At 37.0% G+C, this 22158-nt stretch overlaps 2 protein-coding genes across 5 annotated transcripts in view; both read right to left on the bottom strand.

Annotated features, from left to right (window-relative positions):
- Positions 1 to 5310, bottom strand: part of lrrc74b (leucine rich repeat containing 74B) — a 13875-nt gene extending 8565 nt beyond the window's left edge. The window contains exons 1-4 of the mRNA XM_017434709.3: positions 4992 to 5310; positions 3729 to 3900; positions 3056 to 3198; positions 890 to 1022 (exon numbers count right to left, since the gene is read on the bottom strand). Of these exons, the coding sequence (XP_017290198.1) occupies positions 890 to 1022; positions 3056 to 3198; positions 3729 to 3900; positions 4992 to 5084 (541 nt within the window). The 5' untranslated portion in view covers positions 5085 to 5310. The remainder of the gene's footprint in view (positions 1 to 889; positions 1023 to 3055; positions 3199 to 3728; positions 3901 to 4991) is intronic.
- A 305-nt stretch (positions 5311 to 5615) lies between these two features.
- nos1 (nitric oxide synthase 1 (neuronal)) overlaps positions 5616 to 22158 on the bottom strand; it is a 40383-nt gene continuing 23840 nt past the window's right edge. For 3 of the 4 annotated variants that reach the window (XM_017434721.3, XM_017434716.3, XM_025010206.2), the window contains 16 exons: positions 21813 to 21917; positions 21678 to 21736; positions 21455 to 21571; positions 20126 to 20146; positions 19298 to 19472; positions 18784 to 18922; positions 17002 to 17080; positions 16583 to 16776; positions 15273 to 15442; positions 13941 to 14151; positions 12721 to 12808; positions 11746 to 11867; positions 11399 to 11547; positions 10988 to 11182; positions 10547 to 10665; positions 5616 to 9029 (listed from right to left, as the gene is read on the bottom strand). In XM_017434721.3, the coding sequence (XP_017290210.1) occupies positions 9014 to 9029; positions 10547 to 10665; positions 10988 to 11182; positions 11399 to 11547; positions 11746 to 11867; positions 12721 to 12808; positions 13941 to 14151; positions 15273 to 15442; positions 16583 to 16776; positions 17002 to 17080; positions 18784 to 18922; positions 19298 to 19472; positions 20126 to 20146; positions 21455 to 21571; positions 21678 to 21736; positions 21813 to 21917 (1959 nt within the window). In that variant the 3' untranslated portion in view covers positions 5616 to 9013. The remainder of the gene's footprint in view (positions 9030 to 10546; positions 10666 to 10987; positions 11183 to 11398; positions 11548 to 11745; positions 11868 to 12720; positions 12809 to 13940; positions 14152 to 15272; positions 15443 to 16582; positions 16777 to 17001; positions 17081 to 18783; positions 18923 to 19297; positions 19473 to 20125; positions 20147 to 21454; positions 21572 to 21677; positions 21737 to 21812; positions 21918 to 22158) is intronic. The other variant, XM_017434720.3, reaches the window with a different exon arrangement.

A 22158-nucleotide genomic window follows, 5' to 3' on the forward strand; every position in this document is an offset into this window, starting at 1 on the left:
TCTTTTTGTGATTTTTAATTGGTGGTAAAGTTTTCTGCACAGGTTTACATTAATAGTGCTGGTTAATATACCACAGTTTCAAAACTCTATGATATCAATAAATTGGAATTTAAACATGTACAGCACTAATGATTTTTTTTTTCATTTTTTTCATGAATTCATTGACTATGTATTTGAACATGCATGTCTTCCAACACTCATCAGGGCATGCTAAAGCACCCTTTGTACCCATGTTTCCCACAGCTTTAGCTGTAGCTTTGCTGGAATAAAAGTTAACTTGAACATTGTCCTTCATGTAGTTTGAGCTAAATTTGTTCCTGGAAACATTTGGTTAAATAGCTAAATAGTTAAATAACTTTTCATTTAAAGTTTTATTTGTATGTTTTAATGAAACCAGTGATGAGCCACCGCAGTTAGGCTGCAGGTTTGCAACAAGGTTGCATCAGGAAGGGCATATGGTGCAAAGTACTTGCCAGATCTTTCTTGTGATTTCACTTGCTGTGCTGACCCCCAACAGAAGGGAGCAGCAGAAAAACAAGAACAGCAACAATAAAATCATTCAGGTTTATGTATGTGCATCAATGAATCAGTCACCAATCTGTTATACAAGGTGTGTAAAATTGGAATACCACTTGAAGCCAAATAGTAATCGGTAAAGCACAGTAACAGAATTTGCTGGTTACTTGTAGGAGTCACCCTGCAAAGACCCTCATCTAAGTTTCTGAACTAAACATTCAGCAACATTTTTTTCTTTTTTTAAGAAAACAGACCCAGCTGTTAACTCGTGTTGACAATGCAACCCGTTTGACAAGCGACGGTGGGACTTTTCTTAAAAAGGTGCCCCCATGAAAGAGACAAAGTGTGTGCTTTGAGTGTCCAGAACAACCACCTGTAATGTAACAATTTTCCTTTAACATCTTGGCGATAGCAGCTCCGCCCATTCCTTCCATCCAATTATCTCGCAGGTTCAGCCGCTGTATTGAAGTGTTGGTTACCAGGGGAACCGCCAGTGCTTTGGTGCCCTGCAAATACACAACCAACCCCACTACCACCCTCAAAGTGAAATTCTTCTGCTCGGTGTATTTTCATATCTCTATTCGAGTTAAAGGAGAGGATGCAGGTGGGCAGAGAGACAGAAAGAGAATTATTATACCTTGTGTGAGACAAATTAAACAGGAGGGAGCCATGTGAAGGTGGGGGTCAGAAATGAAGCTCACAGTATGTGGAAATCATAGCTTCTAGCACAGTTAGTAAGAGTTGAATGCATAAGTTTTAATGTTGAGCTGATGAAGTCAGCTGAAAATGATGTTTTAATGAATATAATTTTGCAGGATTTAAAAACTGATCAGTCTGCAAAACAATGAATGGCTTACATTAGAAATGCAGCCTCAGCTCAACTGAAAGACAAATATTTATTTAAAATCTTTAAATCTTGATTTGACAAAATTATGTTACTAAAGTCAAAAGAGTTTTGTAAAAAAATGGTTTTATTATTTTCTTTGAAAACTGCTCCAGGTTTAATTTCAAACTATTAATTTAGATGGTTTATAAACTGCAACTCATTGATTACTTCTTGATCTTTTCTTTAGGGGAACAGCTGATTGATGAATTAAACAACTGTCTTTAATGTTGTTTAACAGATAGGTGCAAACGGTTCCTCTTACTATATCCATGTAATAGTACTTATTGCAAACTATTAAATCAATCATAAAAAAGATTATCCTGTACTATATTAAATGGTGCAGCATGAAAGAGTTTCCTCCAGTTTTTTTGCAGATATATTGAAATGTAATTCTGAAATTCAGGGTTTCCATGTAAAAAAAAGGCACTCTGTGAATCTAACAAAAATCACGTGGAAGCTTGAGTCATATAATTGACCTACATTAGGCTGGCTGTAGTCTGTGTAGGTAATATGTATAACACAGAATCTCAAAGCAGACATTTAGGTGGACAGACAAGGATAAACCGTCTGCTCAGTTTCAGCCAAATGGGTGAAAAGGGCAGATTGGACATTATTTGATGGTTCAGACAGACAATGATCCAAAGAACACAGCGGAAGCTACTGAAAAGATTCTGGAAACAGAAAGTGGAATAATAATCTGTGAGACAACTGTGTGCAATCACACGGGACTCAAACTGCATTTCTCTACCTGAGGGCGAAAATAAATACAGAAAGACCAACAAAAAATCATTGAAAACAGCTGGAATTAACTTCATTAAGGAACATTCACCAGTTATACATTTAAACCAGTCATTGCCTTACAGAGTTACAAAATATTAACAATTCTTCTGTTATAGTTAGAATAATTTGTTCAATTTATATTTTCTAAAAACTCAAAACATAAAAACTATGCACTTGTATTTACTATAAAACCTAAAGACCAGTTCTAAGAGAAAATTTACCATTTAATACATAGAAAAAAGAAGAAATGATTACTTGAATATGCACAAACCTAGAAGATTTAATATTTAATCTGAACTGCACAGATTCTGTTTCTTAAAAAAAAAGAAAAAAGTAAAAGTCTTCATAGTTCTCTGACGATGTAATACTCTCCAAACTTTCTTATTATCAGTGCAGTCACCCTGCAGGGGAATGTGACTGAATGATGAATCATTCACAGAGTGAAGGTAAGGCCTCATCTGAAAAACTATTATCATGAAATCTTTAGCTTTAGTTTTTTAAATGAAATGAAAAAGGTTTCTTTAAAAAAAGCTGAAAAAATCACTGGCGTATTAAGAAGGACATGTTTAATTTAAGTATTTTTCCTGAAAAAAAGTGCACATGGAGAACATGATCCTTCATTTTAGAGATGGGTAAAGTAAAAAAAAATAATAATAAAGAGGTAGTTCAGCCTTTTTAAAGTGGGCTTCTGTGGGAAGGTTTTGAGCAATTTTAGATAGCTCTTTGAACAACCTCAGATTGATGCTAAGAGTTTTGTTTAAAGGAAAAAAAATGTTCTTGGAAGAAGTGGAAAAAAAGAGGTCTTTTTTATCTTGCCTGTATTTTTCTTTAGATACAGTAATTTTCACACAGCCCCTAACTTAATTTTAGTACCTGAGGCCCAAGTCCACGATGCATCATGGCCAGCTCACTATTCTGCATGTTATCCAGGAAACGAGAGGCAGGCACCACCTGTAACCTCTCACAAACCTTCACGTACCGCATCTTTACCATCAGAGCATGTCCTTCTTCCTGATCTGCAACATAAAATAAACACAGTGGTGTCTGCAATGTAAGCATTTAATGACTCTCCAACAGAAACATGAAGATGAGGCACTCTCACCCCGGTGGAGGACCTTTTGAGTTTGATATTGAAAACTCTTCTGTGGCTGATTTTGCCCCGTCAGGAGAGCACATTCATCTCATTCAAATCAGACAGTTTTCAATTCTGGTTGAAAAGGAAGCCTGACACAAAGACTGAGATGAAATCATTACCATGCAGAGCAGGACTCCGCGTGTGTGGGTGGACACATGGAGGGGTTTCTGGTTTTTTTTTTATCCCCCCCCCGAAATCATTTCAAAATTGAGAAAATGGAACGCAGAAGAGAAAAGATGGAACAGATGGGGTGATAGGAGGGCTTTTCCTCATCAGTGCATACTCTGATCAAGACACACTATCAAAAGAAACTATAAAAACCTACTTGTTTTCAAAGACAACACATTACACCTGTTATTATGAAATCTAATAAATTTATATTTTCTTTTTCCAATCAAAAATCACGTCTACCTCCAAGCTCCAAGTCTGTGTCCCAGTCTTCCTCAGATGTCACAGACTCCTCTTTTTGTTTCCTTCCTCCCTTCTCCTCTTCAGTCTGGTTTTCGCCTCCTTCCCTAACGCTCCGGCTGGAGTGTTGGTCTTTTGGCCCACGCACATCAACCTCTGTCTGGCTCAATATTTGCTGGTTGGAGAAGGAGAAACTAACACGTCACGACTCATTAAACCTCAATGTTGCTGGCAGGCTGTGTGAGGAAATGTGATGGATTTTCTGCCGGTAGAACAAACACTGATACCTATTCTCTGCAAAGCCCAGTTCATTAGAGTGAGTGGATCATTTTAACATAGGTTTATTTGTTTTAAAATCACTTTCCTCATATTCCTTTCTTCTCTTTGACCTTTTGAACTCTAAATGTTTTTGGTTTCCACCAGCTTCCATCATCATATTTACATTGTCTCAAACTTCACAAACAGCGTTATTTTTAGAGTTTAATAGGCCATTTTGTGACTAACAGACAATAATAAAAGCATATTTAGATTAAAGGAATGCATATTGCTTGACGTCATTCAGGTCAGAGTTCTAGACTAAGATCATCTTCTGCTGAGAAAGGACAGTTATCTCTGTTTTGGTCAAACCTTGAAAATAACATTATGTGATCTGATATTTTGTTTGCTCTGTCAGAACTTACAGGATGTGTTGTGAATCACTCTCAGCTACTACCACACCAAATTTTAGCTTAATATTTGTAAAACCGTCTGAGTTATAAACATTTTAGTGTTTTCTAAGGTCAGTTGGCTCAGGTGGTCATGCTGAAGTCCAAAAGGTAAAAGCAGATGTCACCCTAATGATGACTTTCTAAAAGTTTCATTAAAATCTGTTTAGTGGTTCATGAGCTGTTCTGCTGATGGTGCAAAGTGACAGACAAACACACACACAGGCAAAAACACTGTCGCTTTGCCTTCACCAATGGGCAATAAATATGATTTCAAGGGTGAGCTGCTGAATATGCTGAATTTATGATGAATAAATATTCACGTTAAAAGAGTAAAATATTTTTAAAAAATAGCTGATTTTTAGCTTTTATTTTGAGTTGTATTTTCTTGCCTTAGGCAAGAGATGCCTCAAGATGGTTGTTATGACCTCCCTTTTTACAACCTATTATGCTTGAGCAGGTCTATAACATGCTTTAAGGTCTCACTCCAATGTTTTGGTTCTCTTTCCGCCTACCTGGTTGATCACACTTTACACGATGAAACGTTTGGATAGCTTCCTACCTCCCGCAGCTGCAGTTTCTTTTCTTCCATTTTGTCCTTGTTGTCTTTCAGCATCCAAGGCAACAGCATCTCCAACTTCTCCTCATGAACCATGACTTTAATACGGATTATTTGTCATACTGAAAGATATCTTCATGAAAAGAGCTCTTTCTGATTTGTGGAAGTTCTCTGTTTACTTTTAGCTAAGCAGTAAAACTACAAACAGAGAATGATTTGAGTGGATCTGAGCAGAGGCAGGTGCAGCCATGTGCTCAGGCAGTCTATTTTGCTAAAACAGAGGGTCAAACTTCACTTATATAAGGCTACTCCAGTCTCTCAGGGTCAGCACCCACCGGAGTACTTGTGTAAAGTTTGGACAGCTTGTTTTGTTGACAGGTTGCTATGGTACCAGTAATATCTCTTATACTTTGAATGCCAGCTCTCTGAGCCGTGACAACCAGAACAGGAGGGGGAAAATCACTGGCTTTGTTTAGAAGGGAATTCTTCAAAAACTTTAAATTTGACCACCAAACTAAAATGCTTGAAGCTGAAACAGTTTATTCTTTTTATACACACTTTCCAGCTGAGCTTCTGTCTTATGCAAAGAAGAAGAAGAAGAAAAAAACAAGTAAATGTGTTGACATGTTCTGTAAATGTTTCTCTTTATTTGTAAGTAAATGCAGTCCTTGCAGTTGATGCAACAAAATGGAACTTTCATCAATCAAGTGCACAACAAAAGGTCATTATAGCAGAGGCTGATTGGATCAAGAGTTGTTCAGAGCAGCAGCAATGCACAAACACAGAAAGAAACCCACCAAGAACATTGTTTCCAAGAGCACTGCCTCACCGACTGACACAGTGCTGGGAAACACACAGCATTTTGAAAAATTCAAACAGGAAACAGAAGATCACCATGCATTTCTTCAATACTGCTGTATTACCCTCATACCTAAAGGATATGAGAGATAATGTACAGTTTTTTTATATATATTTATGTTTTTTATCTTTTTGGAATCAAGCAGAATCATCATGTTTATTTACATAAAATACATTCTTAGAAAATATTGAAGTGGTGCTCTTTAGTTTATACTTTATCTTATTTTTCTGTTGCACATTTTACATCAAACATTTTTTGACTGCTCTCATTTAATTTCACTTAAATTAAAACTATATATAGACAAAAAAAAAATAGACATTCATCCAAAATGAAAAGTGGGAATGAATGAGTTACCCCCGCCATAACAAAATACATGATTTCAAAAGGGAAAATGACACAAACAACATATTTCCACATAAAACCCAGATTAAGAGGTTTTAAATCATGCTATTTTTTATTTGAAGGAAAACACAAAAAAGAACAAACAAGACTTAGAAGTTGATGACAAAAAGCCAAATGTTGATGTAGGTGATTAAAAATGAAAAAATCCAACAAACAAAAAAAAAAACCCCAACAAATATTTACAAATTACAACCCCTGACTGACATAGAAGCAGCAAATTACTTCAGCAGTTGAGCCTTTTTGCTAAAGACGAGAAAAACTTCAGTGGAATTTAAAACAATAGGACTGAAGTGATGAGATCATTGATAAAAAGCCATGTGGGCAGTTTCCTGTGACCAAAACACCATCTGCAACATCAAATGTGCAGGCTTGTGTGACTCAGAAACAAATCCTATTATTTTCTTTTTTTAATCTGACAAAGTAAAAGACTGCATGCTGAATGAACAAAACACATACCTGAGATCATGCTTGTTTACACCCACCCATGTAGAGATGTGCACACTGAGGAGGATTTCTGGGGCAGACAAATGCGCGCACACACACACACATGCTGATGCCAGTAGGCAGTTTACAGTGAAAGAGTGTTGTTTAAGCCACAAGGTAGCACAACACATGCAGATAGACAGAGAGAATTAATGTACCAAATGTTGGCAAAGAGTTAATGTAAGGCAAGAGGCAGATGAGCTCAGATGCTGCAGATGCAAATTGTAAAAGTTGGTGATGAATGCACAGATTGAAGCTGTCGGATGTGATCTGGGCAGCGTCATTTGCTTTCTTTAATGTTTTTGCTGTGAGATGTTTCATTTCTAAGGGAAAATACTTACTGACTTGCTAAAAATAAAGGAGACAAAATGCTACAGCCAGGCAGCAGACTGAATGTATGAAGCGGCGCTGGGGAAAAGTAAATTCTTCGGAAAAGTATTCTTAAAGCTTCATGTGTTACATTTTGTAGGTTTGTTCTGTACAATAGGTAAAGTATAAAAACAAACCAGTGTTTTTATGCAGCTAACTTTAAGGTTTGGTCTTAGTCTTTGAACTGGGGCTCGATCACTTCCTGATGTTTAGAAGTGACTTCCTGTTTTTTGGAAAAAGAAGTGTTCATCCAATATTTCCCCCATATAAAATATATTTATGTAATAATTTTAGGTCTTCAGCTAACATCTTATTTAAACCGACTTTAGTGTTGCCTTAAAATGATAAACCTGATTCTTTAACGACTAGGAATAATTCTTAACCAAATCACCCATTTCTGCACAATTGTCCCAACTTGTCAAATTAACATCTTCGACTGGCAAACTGCTGGGCTTTTTAGGATTTTTACCAAGTCACGAACTTTCCCTAAACCTAAACAGAAAGTTGTGTTTCCAGAAGTGAAGAAAGTATTTTTGATCATTAAAGCGAACAGTGCAAGTGAAAAGGATCTGGAAAAGAAAAAGTGAAAAGACAAGAATACAACTTGTACCTTTTACCTCCACCTATATACTGAACTTTTAGGGAAACTTTGTTGTGTTTATTGACAGGCTCCGACCTCAGAGGTCAAATGATGCCTTTAACATTTCTCTGACATTCTGAACTTTATTAATTTGACAATATTTAAAATAAGTACAAGAGCTTTTGCTGCATAATAAAATGACCAAACAAACAAACAAAAATAAGCCGAATTGTGCTGAATCTGCCACACTTCTACAGTGACAAAGCCAAAAGAAAATTTGCAACAGTAAAAGTCTGAGGATAATAAGTGTAACTCTTCAAAATTTTCAACAAAATTTAAAATTTACTACTTATTCAATCATGTGAGATTTCCAAAGTTACCTTATAAAACATCTTCCCTCCACCAACATTATATAATTTGACAAAACATTGTACCACTGCGCACATACAGATATTTGGATGTCAAAATTCAAGCGCTCCAAATTTTTTTTTTTTCTTGATATAAATGTATTTAAGGACTGACTAAAGCTCAGATTTGAGTGGCTGGCAAGCACCAGTGGAGACGGGGAAGCTTATGATGTTATGACAGAACAAACAGGCCACTAAAGAGCACTTGCACTGAGGCTGATGCGTTCTGATAGATTGCCATTGGCGAGCTAGATAATGTGTTTATTCAGGCTGTGACAGAACTGTCATTTTCACAATTCGAGGTGACTTGTCAACAAGCTAAATTTGTTCGCAAAACATCCGTTTTGTTTTATATTTTTTCTTTTTTGCCGGTCTGCATGCCTGTACATTTTTCAATTCTCCAACTTTGCCTGTAAATGCAGCTTTCATTAATTACAAAAAGCCCCAATGCATTTTACTGGTCCCATATAAGCTCCCAGCCAGTAAAGTTGACCCACTTATTACAGAAATGTTAGTTTGTTTTCAACGCCACACATTTCCTTGCAAATATATAACCTCAATAAAGCCTTTTAACTGTAACAATAACACAGAGAATATTATACTTTTTGATTATATTCTTGTTTTTGTCATGCATTCACAATGAGGCAGGTCATTACACTAGGTGCACACATTATGAATCATCAAGATCAATTTGTAAATTTTGGAAGTATCATTGACAAGCAAAACAAAATCAGAACAAAACATTTCCAACTTGCTACAGACAAAGTTGCAGAGCCCAACAAAAACATTAAAGTTGTATAAAAAGAAAAGAAAAGAAAAGAAAGAAACTCATTTTTTTACAGTACAAAATTGGCACAGTATTCTTTAACCAGCGTTGCTGTGTCCTTTAGACTGGTCGTTTTCAGAGAGCCTTCGATTCATCAACCTACGAGCAGAAAACCCTGTGAGGAAAGACAAATGAAGACACAGAAAGATGGACAGACACAGAAAAACAGACATAAAAACAGAGATGTTACAGTCATTACTCATACAGCGAGCAGGAGCTTTGATGGCCAAATGTGAAATTCAAGTGACAATCGACACAGGAAGCATCATCTGTGATGCATTATGTTGGTACTTAATGAGCCATAGTGGCTGTGTAGGGCTCTTGTTTTGCTCTCATGGCAAGGGTATATGAAGTGTATAATTTTCAATATGCACAAATAATATCAGAAACAAAAACAGAAATGGAACAGAGCCATTCACTTTCACTCTAATCCTGTTAGTTTAGAGGCCCTGCTCTCCACTGGTTTCCATGGTTACCCCCTCTGTTTTCATCTGAAAGTGGAGGAGATAACACTCTGTTGCCAAACAACTACAAGTTGCCCTCTGAAGTTGACATGCAAACATTGCTGAGATAGACCAGTTCTAGCTATCATCTAATCCATATTACAGTGAAGTTAATCTGAGCCAACTTGTTGTTATATTTGAATGGCAACAACATAAAAAACAGGCACACAATAAAAAACACTTGGTTACTTTAATAATCCAACAATTTTGACCAAATATTGGGTCAAAACGTTTGACCCAGTGGTTGGGTTGGACATGAGCCTTGTCATTCATCCCAGTCTGCCATTTTAAGCCAGAAGCTGACAAAGTAAAGTCTGACTAGACCTCTGCTTTAGGATGTAATAAGTAAAAATAAGACTTTTTTTTGTTAATAACTTTAGTTATAGAGATTTGGTTCCTAAAACATATTTGACGCTGATGTTATTAGAAGTTAGTGCTAACTAGCTCAATTTGTAATCATCTAATCACCCAGAATTTGGAGTGTTCTTTATAACTCAACTTTTTTGTAGGTCTAATTCAATAAATGAGCTATTGTGACCGAATGTTAGACATAAAACTTAACCCGGTATGCTGGGTCAAACTAATAACCCAGTTCTGCGGAGGTAAAACTACCCAGAGTTGGCTCGGTCCAAAGCTGACCCAGAACTGGGTTACAAATTGGGCTGTTTTTCACCCAGCAGTTTTTAAGTGTGTAAAAAGCTGCATAAAAGTTTGATGTTATTGCAAACAAGAATCGATCATTCTGTTTTATGATCCTCTAAAAAGTTCTAAAATAAGCTGATTTAGTTTCATTTTTTTGATTTTATTTGTTGCCTGAGATTTTGAAACATAATGTTTGAGACAGCATCTTCCACATATGAGTTACCATATGTCAATTTTTGTATTTGCACAAACTTAAATTACTTGAGGGCTGTTTTATTTATCTAAAATCAGCAGGAAAAAGCTGTAGCTTTGTGTAATCAACATGTGGTGAAAGTAAGAAATCTTTAAGGTAAAGCTAACATTTATAAAATATTTTCTTTTAACCCAACTGATTTTAAAACTATTAAATTACTCTCCTTCAATGCCTTATGTTTGCAGTCTTATCAAAAACTACTTACATTTCATTTTCTTCACTAAAAACACTTACTCATCTGAGTCTTTTTTGTTTTCCTCAATGTAGGCGATGGATTCGGAGCGAATGCGATTGGTGACCTCATAGGTGCGCAAAGTGACGCCAAAGATGTCCTCGTGGTAGCGGTTCTCATCCTAGTAAAAACAGAGCAATGAGAGTAGGAAAACAGAATACAAAGAGAATATATTGTTTTAAAAGCAACTGATTGATTCATTAAGCAGCACTGCTAAACGTAGCATTAATTCTTTAATATGAGTTTAAATTTTTAGTAGTGGTTGCGGTAATGTGCGCTCCTTCATGGTACTTCTTTTTTTATGATAAAAAACACCTTTCACCAAATATTTATTTTCTATGATTCTAACAAACAAACATCCACAGAAGGACCACAAAAATCTCAAGATGCCTAATGTAAAATTGACAATCGCAGTGGTGGAGAAAAAAAGTCTCATCTCTTACTCGAAGTTTGCTGACGTAGAAGCCAGCGTCCTCTAGAGTCATGTTGCCCTGCTGTTTGATGATTTGCTGAACAGTCTTGAGAACATCTCCAGCCATCGTAACATCCCCGCACACATAGATGTGTCCGCCTTCCTTCCTCAGGCACTGGTACACCTTCTCGGACAGATGCTCGCGCATAATATCTTGAACATATTTCTAACGCATAAAAGGAGTAAAGAGACAGTCAGCGTGCCCGGATATGCTAAATGTGCAAGTAGAAAAATGCAACAATGATGTTGTACATGTATAAGGCATAAGATAAAATAAATTAAAACTTTTTAAACCAGAAGACAAAACATAAGAAAATAAAATATTCTGTAGGTCTCATGCAGTTAACCAAAGGGAGCTTTGACAAGCTATTTAATCTTGTACCTTTGGTTTGCCAGGTTCTCTGGAAAAAGCTGCATAGAGCTCTGAAAACACATCTTTGTTCCTGGCCTGGATAGTCTCTTCTTTGTATATGTGGTCCATCTCAGACTGCCGACAACCGAACACCAGGATCATGGGGCACGATTTGATCCCTGAAACATAACAAGTGGAGTTACTTTGCTGCTTGGAGTAAAGATGTAGAAATGGAAGTCTGTGGGTTTGTGCATAACAAAGGATCTATTAGTTCTGGACATGTGTGATCATTTTTGCCACAGGTTAATGTGCCGAGTTTCCCTGTGAGTTAATCATAAATACATTTGTGAGAAATGAAATAAAAAAGTAGGTCCAACCATTTTGTTCAAGGTCAAACAGTCTCTGTTGCCAGAAGCTTCTGAATGGAGCAATGCCGGTTCCTGGGCCCACCAAGATGCACGGAGCTTTGTTGTCTTTGGGAAGTTGGAATGATGGTGCACTAAAAATGAGAGAGAGGAAAAATGCTGTTAGTTAAATTATTCTAAATTTGAGTCACATTCACCGAAAGACTAAATTTGTCGTTTTAAGAAGTGGAAAATTACTTTTATGAATTAGCAATAAGTAGTATATCTTTAACTTTTCCACCCAATTAGCCAGCTTTGTAACAAGTACAAATATACTCTGCTTGCGCTGTATTTATCGTATTGTTCCTCTATTCAGTCATTTCACTTCTGAAAATGATCTTGTCCAGCCAAAATACTTTAAGCTCATTAGTCAATTACAGTCTTTCTTCAACTACTGAAATGCAGATTGCTGCACTTTATGGGGTCTTTACTTCAGTGTTTTTACAAAACTAAATAAAACTAAATCATCTCATTCTCGGCTGACAGTTAGTAAACATCATGGTAGCAAAAATTGCTTCAGAGGAGAATTAGATAAATTAAAACCAAATACTGATTATGTGCGCTGATTAAAACCTGTTATCCTTCTTATTTGGGGCCATGCTTTTAATATTTCAACAATTATAGGTTTTACAAAAGTTAGGCATTCAAGTTATCTGTTGCTTTGTTTACAGTCAATTTAATTCAGTAAACTAACAAAATTTTTGTCATTTTAATTTTTTTTTCTGAATCCCTCAAGTTACTTTTGCAGACACAATTGATCAAAATACACAAACAAACAATGAAGTACACATTGCATTTGCATAATTTGCATATTAATGTGAATTAGTCCAAATATTAAAAAATGTAATTGAGTAGGCAAAGGGGAAAGGTTTATTTAGATACACAGAAAGAGCGGTTCTGATCTTTTCATTGAGCTTTGACAAGAAAGCTTTTCACTTTGATCATTACCTTCGAACAAAGCACGGCACCATCTCCCCCTTTTCTATCCTGTTGAGCCACGATGAACACACTCCATGGTGAATAGGTCCCTCTCCACCTGAAAGGGATGATTACCAAGCAATCACTTTACTTTTTTCCTCTCAGTTCTTCCTCCCACTCTTTTTAAGTGTACAAATAACAGGAAAAGGGTGGCCCTAACACACCTACAAGGCTAAAGCCATTTCTTCTTCTTCCTCGCTAAAAGGGAAATTACTGTGATACAAGCCACAGCGTATACAATCACAGTAATATGTTCACATAGAGTCCATGTGAGAGAAAATAACAGAGCAGCTCCAGAAATGTTTACCAACTACTTGAGTTTATAGATGCTAACTGCAACAGTGGGGCTGTAGGAGCCTTTTATATACTTCTCACTAAACCTGACATTAAAGTTGAAACATGAAGATTTTATTTCACATAAATATGGATTTAACAGGTTTGTTCTGTTTGATTGGGCTCACAGACGCTGTAAAGACTTCTGTGGGTCTGTGCTTCCTGTGGTCTAGCTGACCTGTAAAGCAGACTGGCTTTTCAATCAGTTTTCTTTGAGACACTGAAGGCTTTTCAGAGAGGCTGAATCTTTAGACTACTTTGAGTTGAAGTTGCAGCTGTGTAGCAGTAAAAAGCCCAGTGGCATGACTCTATGATACAAACTGAACTTGACTTAATGAAATAATTTTAAAAACTGGCTGAATACATTTTTCTTTTTACCTTAGAGTTAGATTGTATATTGTGTGAGCATTTGAATAATGGAAAACTGACTTATTAAAAGTCTTAAGCCAATAGAAACACAAAAAAATTCAATTCTAGCATTCCATAAAGGAATGCATATCACTGGCTGCCTTACAAACAAAGGTTTTAAACAAGCTCTGTTAGAGCTTAACATATGTGTTAGGGGGGGAAATCTCAGCTAATACCACACCAAAGTTTAACTAAATATCTGTGAAAATAACAGAGTCAGACCCATTTATGTGATTAAGCTGTAACAGAATTGAGTTAACTCCAAAAATTAATGTGTTGTAGATGTACATCCAATAATTACATTAATTAAAATCGGTCCAGTGGTTCATGAGAAGTTCAGAAAGCTTGTTTTATTGTTTTAATAATATAGGTTACAACTTTAAAATAGTTGGAGGTAACAGAAACCTTTCAAGCTGAATTAAACTACAAAGGGAACTGCAGGTCCTCACCTCTGGTACGATAGGAGACCACAGCCACTGTGAGGTGGATTTCTCCTTGGTACAGGTCAGGAGAGGAGCTGATGGAGTAGTAGCGAGGCTGCAGCAGGGGGAGCTGGGTGAGCAGCAGAGTTGAAGGCATCTGGATGGAGGGAAACTCCTCCAGCACCTCCACCAGTGTGGGATTGTTGTACCACTTCCACTCCTCATATTCCTGCAAGCCCTGCAGTGTCAAGATGAAAGAAAAAAAAAGGCTGAACAGGGAGGCATTTTTTAACAATGAAAGTTGTTTCATTTATTTTATTCAAAAGTCTAATGTAACAGCCACAGAGACAAAAAAATGGAAGATCTTTTTTTGTTTTTTTCTTTTCGATCAGTCAACATTTTCGACTCGGGAGCAGGAGGTGGCCACAAGAAGAACATTCACCATTCAAAGCCCAACTGTTTTGTGTGTCATCACTGACATTTGGATGTGATGAATTTAGAATGTGCCAACAGGCTAAAAAAAACAAACAAAAAAACCCCAACATGAAATGCAGCTTTGTTCTCAGGCCGTTAATGAGCAACACAATGCCCGTTAAGATGCCTGGTGTCATCTTCATTCTGTTCCTAAACACAGTTAGAAGCACCTCAAATGCAATTAGCAAAAAAAAAAAAAAAAAACAAAAAAACATCAAAAGCACTTTCAGGCCTGGGCTTTTCAGCCTTGATAAACAGATGGAATTAGGGGACTTTGTACATACCACAAGATAACAGATTTGTTTAAGCAATCCTTTATGCATTTTTGTTCTTTAATTCTTTGTGGCCTTTCAACAAATTCATCTGTGATGATGATAGAACTGTACTGTTGCTTTTTTCCTGAATTCAGAAGCCCTCGGTTTTTTCCTTTCGCTTTGGTGACAGTGATTCTATGTATGAGTCACTGTTTGGACTCATCCAGCCTTTTCTACACGTTGACAAAAATTAAGAGTGAATTGTGGGAGGCACAGTAATGGGGAATGGCTCTTGATAAGAGCAATCTCCGACTTTAATTTGGCGCCAGCTGACTCCTACTGTACAAATTTCAAGCGGTGCATCAAATCTAATTTCAGACTTAACTGTCTCCCATATTTTAGCAAACACAATAAATGTGTTGTTTACTGTTGTAGCTTAAACACGTGTGCATTCAAAATGCTCTTCTTAAAAAGTGAAAATTTGTGATTGTCAAGTGGAACACAGAGCTCATTATGTGTGGGTAGATGGCAAACCTTTCATGTTTATGGTTACAAACCAGGCTAGGTGAGGCAGAAGCCTAGTAAAAGTCAATATTAATGTAAAAAAAACCTGAAAGCTAAGTGTATTTACCTTGCTGAGGAGCTCTAATTTCTTTTTTTGTGGTTCATCAGTTGCCAGAGCAGCAAACTGCTGAAGCAGGACTGGGGTCGGTGGGGTGGTGATGTCCAGGAAGTACTGGAAAGCTTGGTAGATAGTGCAAGGAGGGATCCGAGTCTCGTTTGTCCAGTTACTGATAACTCCTGCAGACAAAACAGAGGGAAAAGCTGCTCAGACAAAAATTATTGTGTGACATGAAAGGGGGCACTCCTGCCAATAAATCTACAGAAAATTACCAAAGTTTGTTTCTTTTTAGACATGTTATTGCTAGTTTAGACTATTTTTTTGGTTTATTTTTGATGGGCTTTAAAAGTTTTATCAGCACTTGTTTCTTCTTTTGATCATTTACATCTAAACCTATTTTCCTAGGGAAATATTTGGGTAAAAAAAAACAAAAATCAGAGCTAAGATGAGGCTGGGTACTAGACATGTCAGGTGGTCTGAAATACATGAAAATATATTGTCATATTTTAGTCCACAATACTGTCACATTAGTTTAGCTGGACGAAAATAAATTCAGTTTTATATAATAATATGTTTCCATGTTCAAACAACAGCTGTCATATTAGCTAAGAACAGAAATGCACCATGCAAGCTGCAACTTGAAATATCAACAAAATATGTAATACATACAATATTCCATTCAGAAAAGAGACCTTTAACAAATAGTATCATATTTCAAGATAAGATGATCTTAGTTTAAAAATTTTGCATGAAAGGTGGTCCTTCAAGGAACTAAAATGTTATGCTTTATGAACTTTGTATACATAATTTTGAAAATATCTTGGCTATAATTTGTATGTGGGGACAAAAGTGTCAATCAGGTACCTTAACTGCTCGTATAAATGCTAAACTAAAAAGATCCTGTGTTTTAGTGCGGGGTGGTTGCTGTTGGAAACAGGAAAAAGCACTTCACAAAAGAAGGCAGTAAACCCCTATCAAGATTGGCTGTATTTGTCAGGGTAAATTCTGATCAAGCACACAGACTGTGTTTGGGAGAAAAAAATAAATAAATAAAACCACGTTCTTCACAATCCCAATGAATGTCACTGTTGCATCATCCAGTGTCACCACAACTGCCAATAAGCAGCTATATTGAAGAAATCGCTGGGCAAAGATACCTTGAGTAAGTGTGACTTTGTAGTGTCTGCTGAGGCAAGAGAAACTGTATCTTATTAACATTTTCATTTTAACACTGTGCCCAGATTTCGAACAGCAGCCCTCCTGATTACACGCCTACTGTATTCACACAGTGGCGTGACGTTGTTAATAACATCACCCACCCAGGGCAGTGTTCCTCTCTTCCAGGAACTCCACTTTGACGATTTGATTGACAGGTGAAGCATCCTCCAGTTTGTCTATGAGTGCCGTTACCAGGTCCTCATGGTTGCCAGGGAAGATGCCCAGGTGGTCGCCGGGCTTGTAACTCAGGCTGTCGTGGTTGTTTGCGTGGAGCCGCACAAATATGGTGGAGCGACTAAAAAAGAGATCAGAGATTTATGAGAAGAGATTAGGTTAAAAAAACACAAATAAACAAAAGAAAAACCAAACACGTTTTCAGTCTGTTTTATTCAGTTCACACATCACACTAATGTAAACAGAATGAATGAGTTAGACGTATGAAAGATGCACATCTTAACAAAATGTACAAATTTGTTACAGATTCTTTGTGCACAGGGACTTTGTTTGCAGACATTCTTACTTGGATTTGGGACTTTGTAAGTTTTGGGCTTCTATCATCTTTGCTCCATAAACTTTCTTCTTGTGAATACTGTATAAAGCTACAAAGCAGACAGAAAGCAAAAAAAAAATAAATACAAAAATAACATTAACATAATTGATACATTCAAACTGTCAACCTGATCTACCCAGAGTTAACTCTTGGTTTCCCTCTGGGAGTTAAACAAAAACATTAAGACCAATTGTGCATTTTAAAACGAGATCCAAATGTAACTTAGCATGAAGGCTGGAAATAAGAGGTTTTGATGGTGTAACAGAGTGTAACTATTGTATATTGTAGTGAACAACAATAGACAATCATTTTCCAAGAGTTGCTGCACAAACATACAATACAGCATACGTAATTAGTGGGTGCTTTGCAAACACCATCTTACTATTTGTAACCTTTTCAGAGAATGTTATTAGCAACAAAAAACACACAAAAGGTATTTGTCACTTTATGCACTTTATGCAATATTCTAAATTATTGTTTTTTTTTTTATTCCTTCTTATTTTTTTAAAAGTGAACGGCTATTTTTCCTGTTTCTTATTTTGCACATAAATCACACAAGTTAGCTGCTGGCGCTTGATTCATACTTCACATGGATATGCAAATTGTATCATCTGATGCTCAGCAAGTGGTTAAATGCATTTTCTAAAATACATCCTGCAATTTGTTTCACTTACAAGAATTACCTTGATTTAATCCCACATTGAACACTTAATGTTACTGTGTAGAGAGACATTTTATAGTGTTATTGAGTGATAACCACATTCTCCACCCCGAATGGCATTAACTTGGTATAAAGAACCTTGATGTTGTTTGTGATCAGGATATGTCCTAACTTCCACATCATTCTTTATCATCTTGGTGTCCAGATTTCTCCAATGTTAGCTTTTCTCCATTGACTCCTTGTCAAATTTACAAAAAGCTCTATTTTTATCTTATATTAAGAATCTTATTGTTTGATATTTTCCCAACAAAGCGCCTCTCTCTCAGACAGCAGGTTTAGTTGTGGTCCATTGAGCTTCTAAAAGCAGAACGGAGGCAGAGCTTTCAGTTAACAAGCTTCTTTCTTGTGGATCCAACTTTTAATTACCACTGAAATTAATGTAAAAGTACATTATCAAATGCTGGATTACAGTATCTGAGTTCAGGACAACCAGAGCAGTTGCTCTTAACAAACTGAGAAACTCACTATGATAGAACCTTCTTTATATTTGAGTTAAAGGCTAACTCCATACAAAAGAAGAACTTTCACAACTTGCACGACTCCTGGTTCAAACTCTATAGTCCAACTCAAGTGGTTGTGTGCGTGGATGCCTGACAGACAATACAGTTTTTTGCTGCTAAATCAAAGTTATCTACTTGTGTTGCTTAAAGACTGAAATTTTAATTTGAATGACATGGAAATAAAATTTAAGGGTAATTTAAAATTATTTTAGAAGACAAAGGAATACTTTTGCAAATCCGTTTTTAAATCTATAGACCTTTATCACTTCTCAATACTTATTTCAATGCATATTTTACTCAACAAAAGTGTAAGTTGATATTTTGCACAATAACAGACCACATGCACTATTAAAATTATACATCAAATTAGCATTTTTCTTTTTCTTTCCACAGCCAAGTTACAGACCACTGTTCCAGGTGATGTAATGAATGAATCACAGGTAAATTACAGTTATTTTGAACAGTGGTACTTCTCAGCACATATCGCCACCAGCAGTAGATTTTTTTCTGAGTTACCACAGGTTTACTTACCTTCTGTGAGGGCCGGGGCCTCAGCTGTGTAAGTTAGGCGGAACTTGCTTTTCTTCCAGCTGCGGTCGTTGCTAATCAAGGAGTTGTTGGCCTTCTCAATGTTCACATCATCGCCGACACAGAACACGTCACAGGCAGCCTTGAGGTGCAACGACAGAGTTGAATAAGAAGAACTGCACCTACTAGGAAAGGTAGGTCTTCAAATGCTTCGTTAAAGTTCAGTGCAGACAACCAAAGTACTTAAAGAATAATTTTAGCACTTTAAAAATTAGACAGTAACAACTGCACCCATCATCTCAAGGTTATGGATAACTAAACAACTCAAAGTACTGCCTCGACTAACTGATTTTAAAGGAGTAAAAGGGCTTTTTGATGTGACTTATGATGTTGCAAGAGAAACAGAAAATCAAATTACATTTAAACCTAGCCTTGACAAGTAACCAACATACCAGTTTTCTGCACAGTGCATCCTTTTCTAACACAAGCCTTAAGGGTCTTAGCCCAGTGAACCAACCTTAAAAACTTTCTTGGCCCATGTTCTGAATGATTCCTCCTGGCCACACAGCTCATCTCCTTCTCCCATGCGTAGGATGCGCTCACCCCCCAGCTCTTCAAATAATGTGTCCACAGCGTGGGCAAAGGCGCAGAAGTGTGGGTAGGCCCTGGAGCCAAGGCCAAACACTGAGAACCTGAGCAGAGGCACAGTCATATGAAGAAAACACAAGCAGTTAAAAAAAAAATCAAACGTAAAAGACTACAAATCATGGCCAGAGAGGCCATGTTTGGAACTTGGAACAAAATGCAGAAAACAGTAGAAAACAGCTACTGGAATGACAAATACCTGTCCCATCTGTGTTTAGATGGATGTAAACATGAAAGAAAGTACATTTATGAAGGTAAACACATCACCGCAGAGTTTCTTCACAGTGCTCTAACTTGTACATCAAGGCCAAAGATGAACATCAACATTTCTGTTGCCTCGTCCCTAAAGTTTCTGTAGAATGTCCAAAACAATGTCATCCCAGACATGTTGAATTGTTTTTTTTGTTGTTGTTTTTTTGTAGACTATGAGAAGAAGGAGGCTTAAATAAATATGAAGACTAGATTTACAAATGCAGTGTATGGTGATGATTCTTGTTGGCTTTTTTTTTCTCCTCTCCTGTCATACTTGGTCCTGATTGCCACCGCATACATAGTTCCTGGATTTTCTTAGATTTAATTATTATTATTATGATTTTTTGCCAGATTCTCGTTGTCTTCTGTTGTTCCTGGGATTTGCTCATGTCCTGTTCTGTCGGTATAAAGAGTTTAGTCTTCACCATCAGTCTGCCTGTTCACTTGCCTGCAGTTGAGTCGTCTTTTCCTGCAACCGTGACAGAAATGAAGTCAGGTAGGGATATTTTTTATAAAGGAAAACAGAAAAAAGTCCTTGTATTTTCTACACATTAATCACTAAAAACTAAAAACTTAATTTAAACTTTAATAATTGAGCATTATTGGTAAGGACATTGGTGTCACTATTAAAGAAATGGCTTAAAGGCACCAGTATAAGTGCTAGTTGACATTAAACATAATATAATGACCTTTTCCTATTGAAAGTGATGTGCATGTTGAGTTTTTTTACACTCAGAATTGCACGGGCCATCTCTGACCCTTGCTAAAAGAGCAAGAAGACCATCTTTCAAGATCTGGAGCAAAGTTTTAGAAATTTACTAGCAGCCTCAGGAATGCAAGTATATGGTAGAATCAGTGCTGAGGTCAGAGAAGAGGTAGATGTATCAGATGAGGTGTCAGAGTACAGTGGGAGAGCATGAGATTAAAGGGTGCACAGCTGGCAGACTTCCGAACCTGAAGGATTGCATCAGTGGAGTGGAAGTATGGCAACAGGCTAACTGAAAGAGAAATTGCTGGATGAAAGCAGTGACATGTAAATTTAAAGTAAAATAATGCTGCATTTGAAAACAAGCTGGGAATTTTTGACTTTGGATAAGAAAAACAAAAATTAAACAAATGCCACCAGAAGTCAGATTTCCCCGTCAGGAACTCAGCTGAGATTGGTCAACCCCAATTTCAACAGAATTTGCCAAAAAAAGGCACCTTGCCAAAAAGCTAAATCCTTTATCAATTTTGCCCCATCCCAAGTCATGTAAACTTATTACTCATGGAAAAAATTTATTAACAAAACAAAAAAGCCACCCCAGAAGAAGCCATATTTGTTTTGTCACTTTTTCCATCAAATGCACTGAGGCAGAAAATGACACAGATATCTGACTTCACACTTGTGATGACATCAAATGCAGCAGTATTTTGACAGCTTAGAAAAGTGGAAGTGGGAAACATATTAGACCTGTGGGAATGGCTTAAAATAACGGCAGAAAACTGAGAAACCAATCCTCCTAAAGGAAGTTGTGCCTTAGCTTTAACAAATACATATTTTTTTAATAAATGTTCTCATTACCGTTATTACAGCAGTCCCTTTAGCAGTACTTCTCCGAGCATGATTTTATTTTAAACCATCTCCAAACTTTTACTTCATCTTATTGTCATGATCATTTTTTACACTCCTAATTTTCAAACTATTTTCATATTTCACAAAACACTGCTCAGATAGAAATATTGACTAAAACATTCTACTGTTACAATCATGTAATGTTTTGTCAGAGTTGTTTACCTGACATTAGCCAGAGGCCCAGTGCTCTCAAAGTTGATCCTGGCCTCTGGCTCATCGCTGGAGGACTTCCGAGTGTCGGAGTGAGACGACACACTGTTGAAACGAACCTTGTAGCTCCTGCATGCGAGGCAAAAATCAGATAAATGTGACACATTTGTACCTGAGAGAACAAACAGGTAAAGACGATCATCGATAAACACGAACTTCACAGGGTTCAGCTCACTTTCTGTCTTCTGTGTTGGAGGTTGGGTGGCGCATTTCCATTAAGGCAGCTCCAAATTTCTGTCAACACATGAACGATTGTCAACAACCTCTGCTCTGATGAATCAACAAGACTTTATGAATATTGGTTATATACCTCTCCATTTTCAGGTGGGTCACCATTGCCAAATGTGCTGGTCACCACTAAAACCAGAGTCTCATGCTCCAAGTGCACCACATCATACTCATCCATGGACATGACCTGCAGGTGAAAAGAGATCACTATGCAGAGAGAATCTAAGTCAAGGTCTCGATTTTTAATCCCACTCCTCTCTCTTCTCTGCACACTCCCCACAACAGATGCCTCGAGCCTGTAAATTAAGGCCGAACACACAGCCGTTGGCAGAGGAGGAGGTTGTAATGACCACTCTGTCCTCGCCCCTAACGAGATGATAATATGCTGCTGCCACACAATGAGCAACCATAATACATACCACTCAGTA

The sequence above is a fragment of the Kryptolebias marmoratus genome, linkage group LG1 (genome assembly GCF_001649575.2).
Source record: "Kryptolebias marmoratus isolate JLee-2015 linkage group LG1, ASM164957v2, whole genome shotgun sequence".
Classification (NCBI taxonomy): domain Eukaryota; kingdom Metazoa; phylum Chordata; class Actinopteri; order Cyprinodontiformes; family Rivulidae; genus Kryptolebias; species Kryptolebias marmoratus.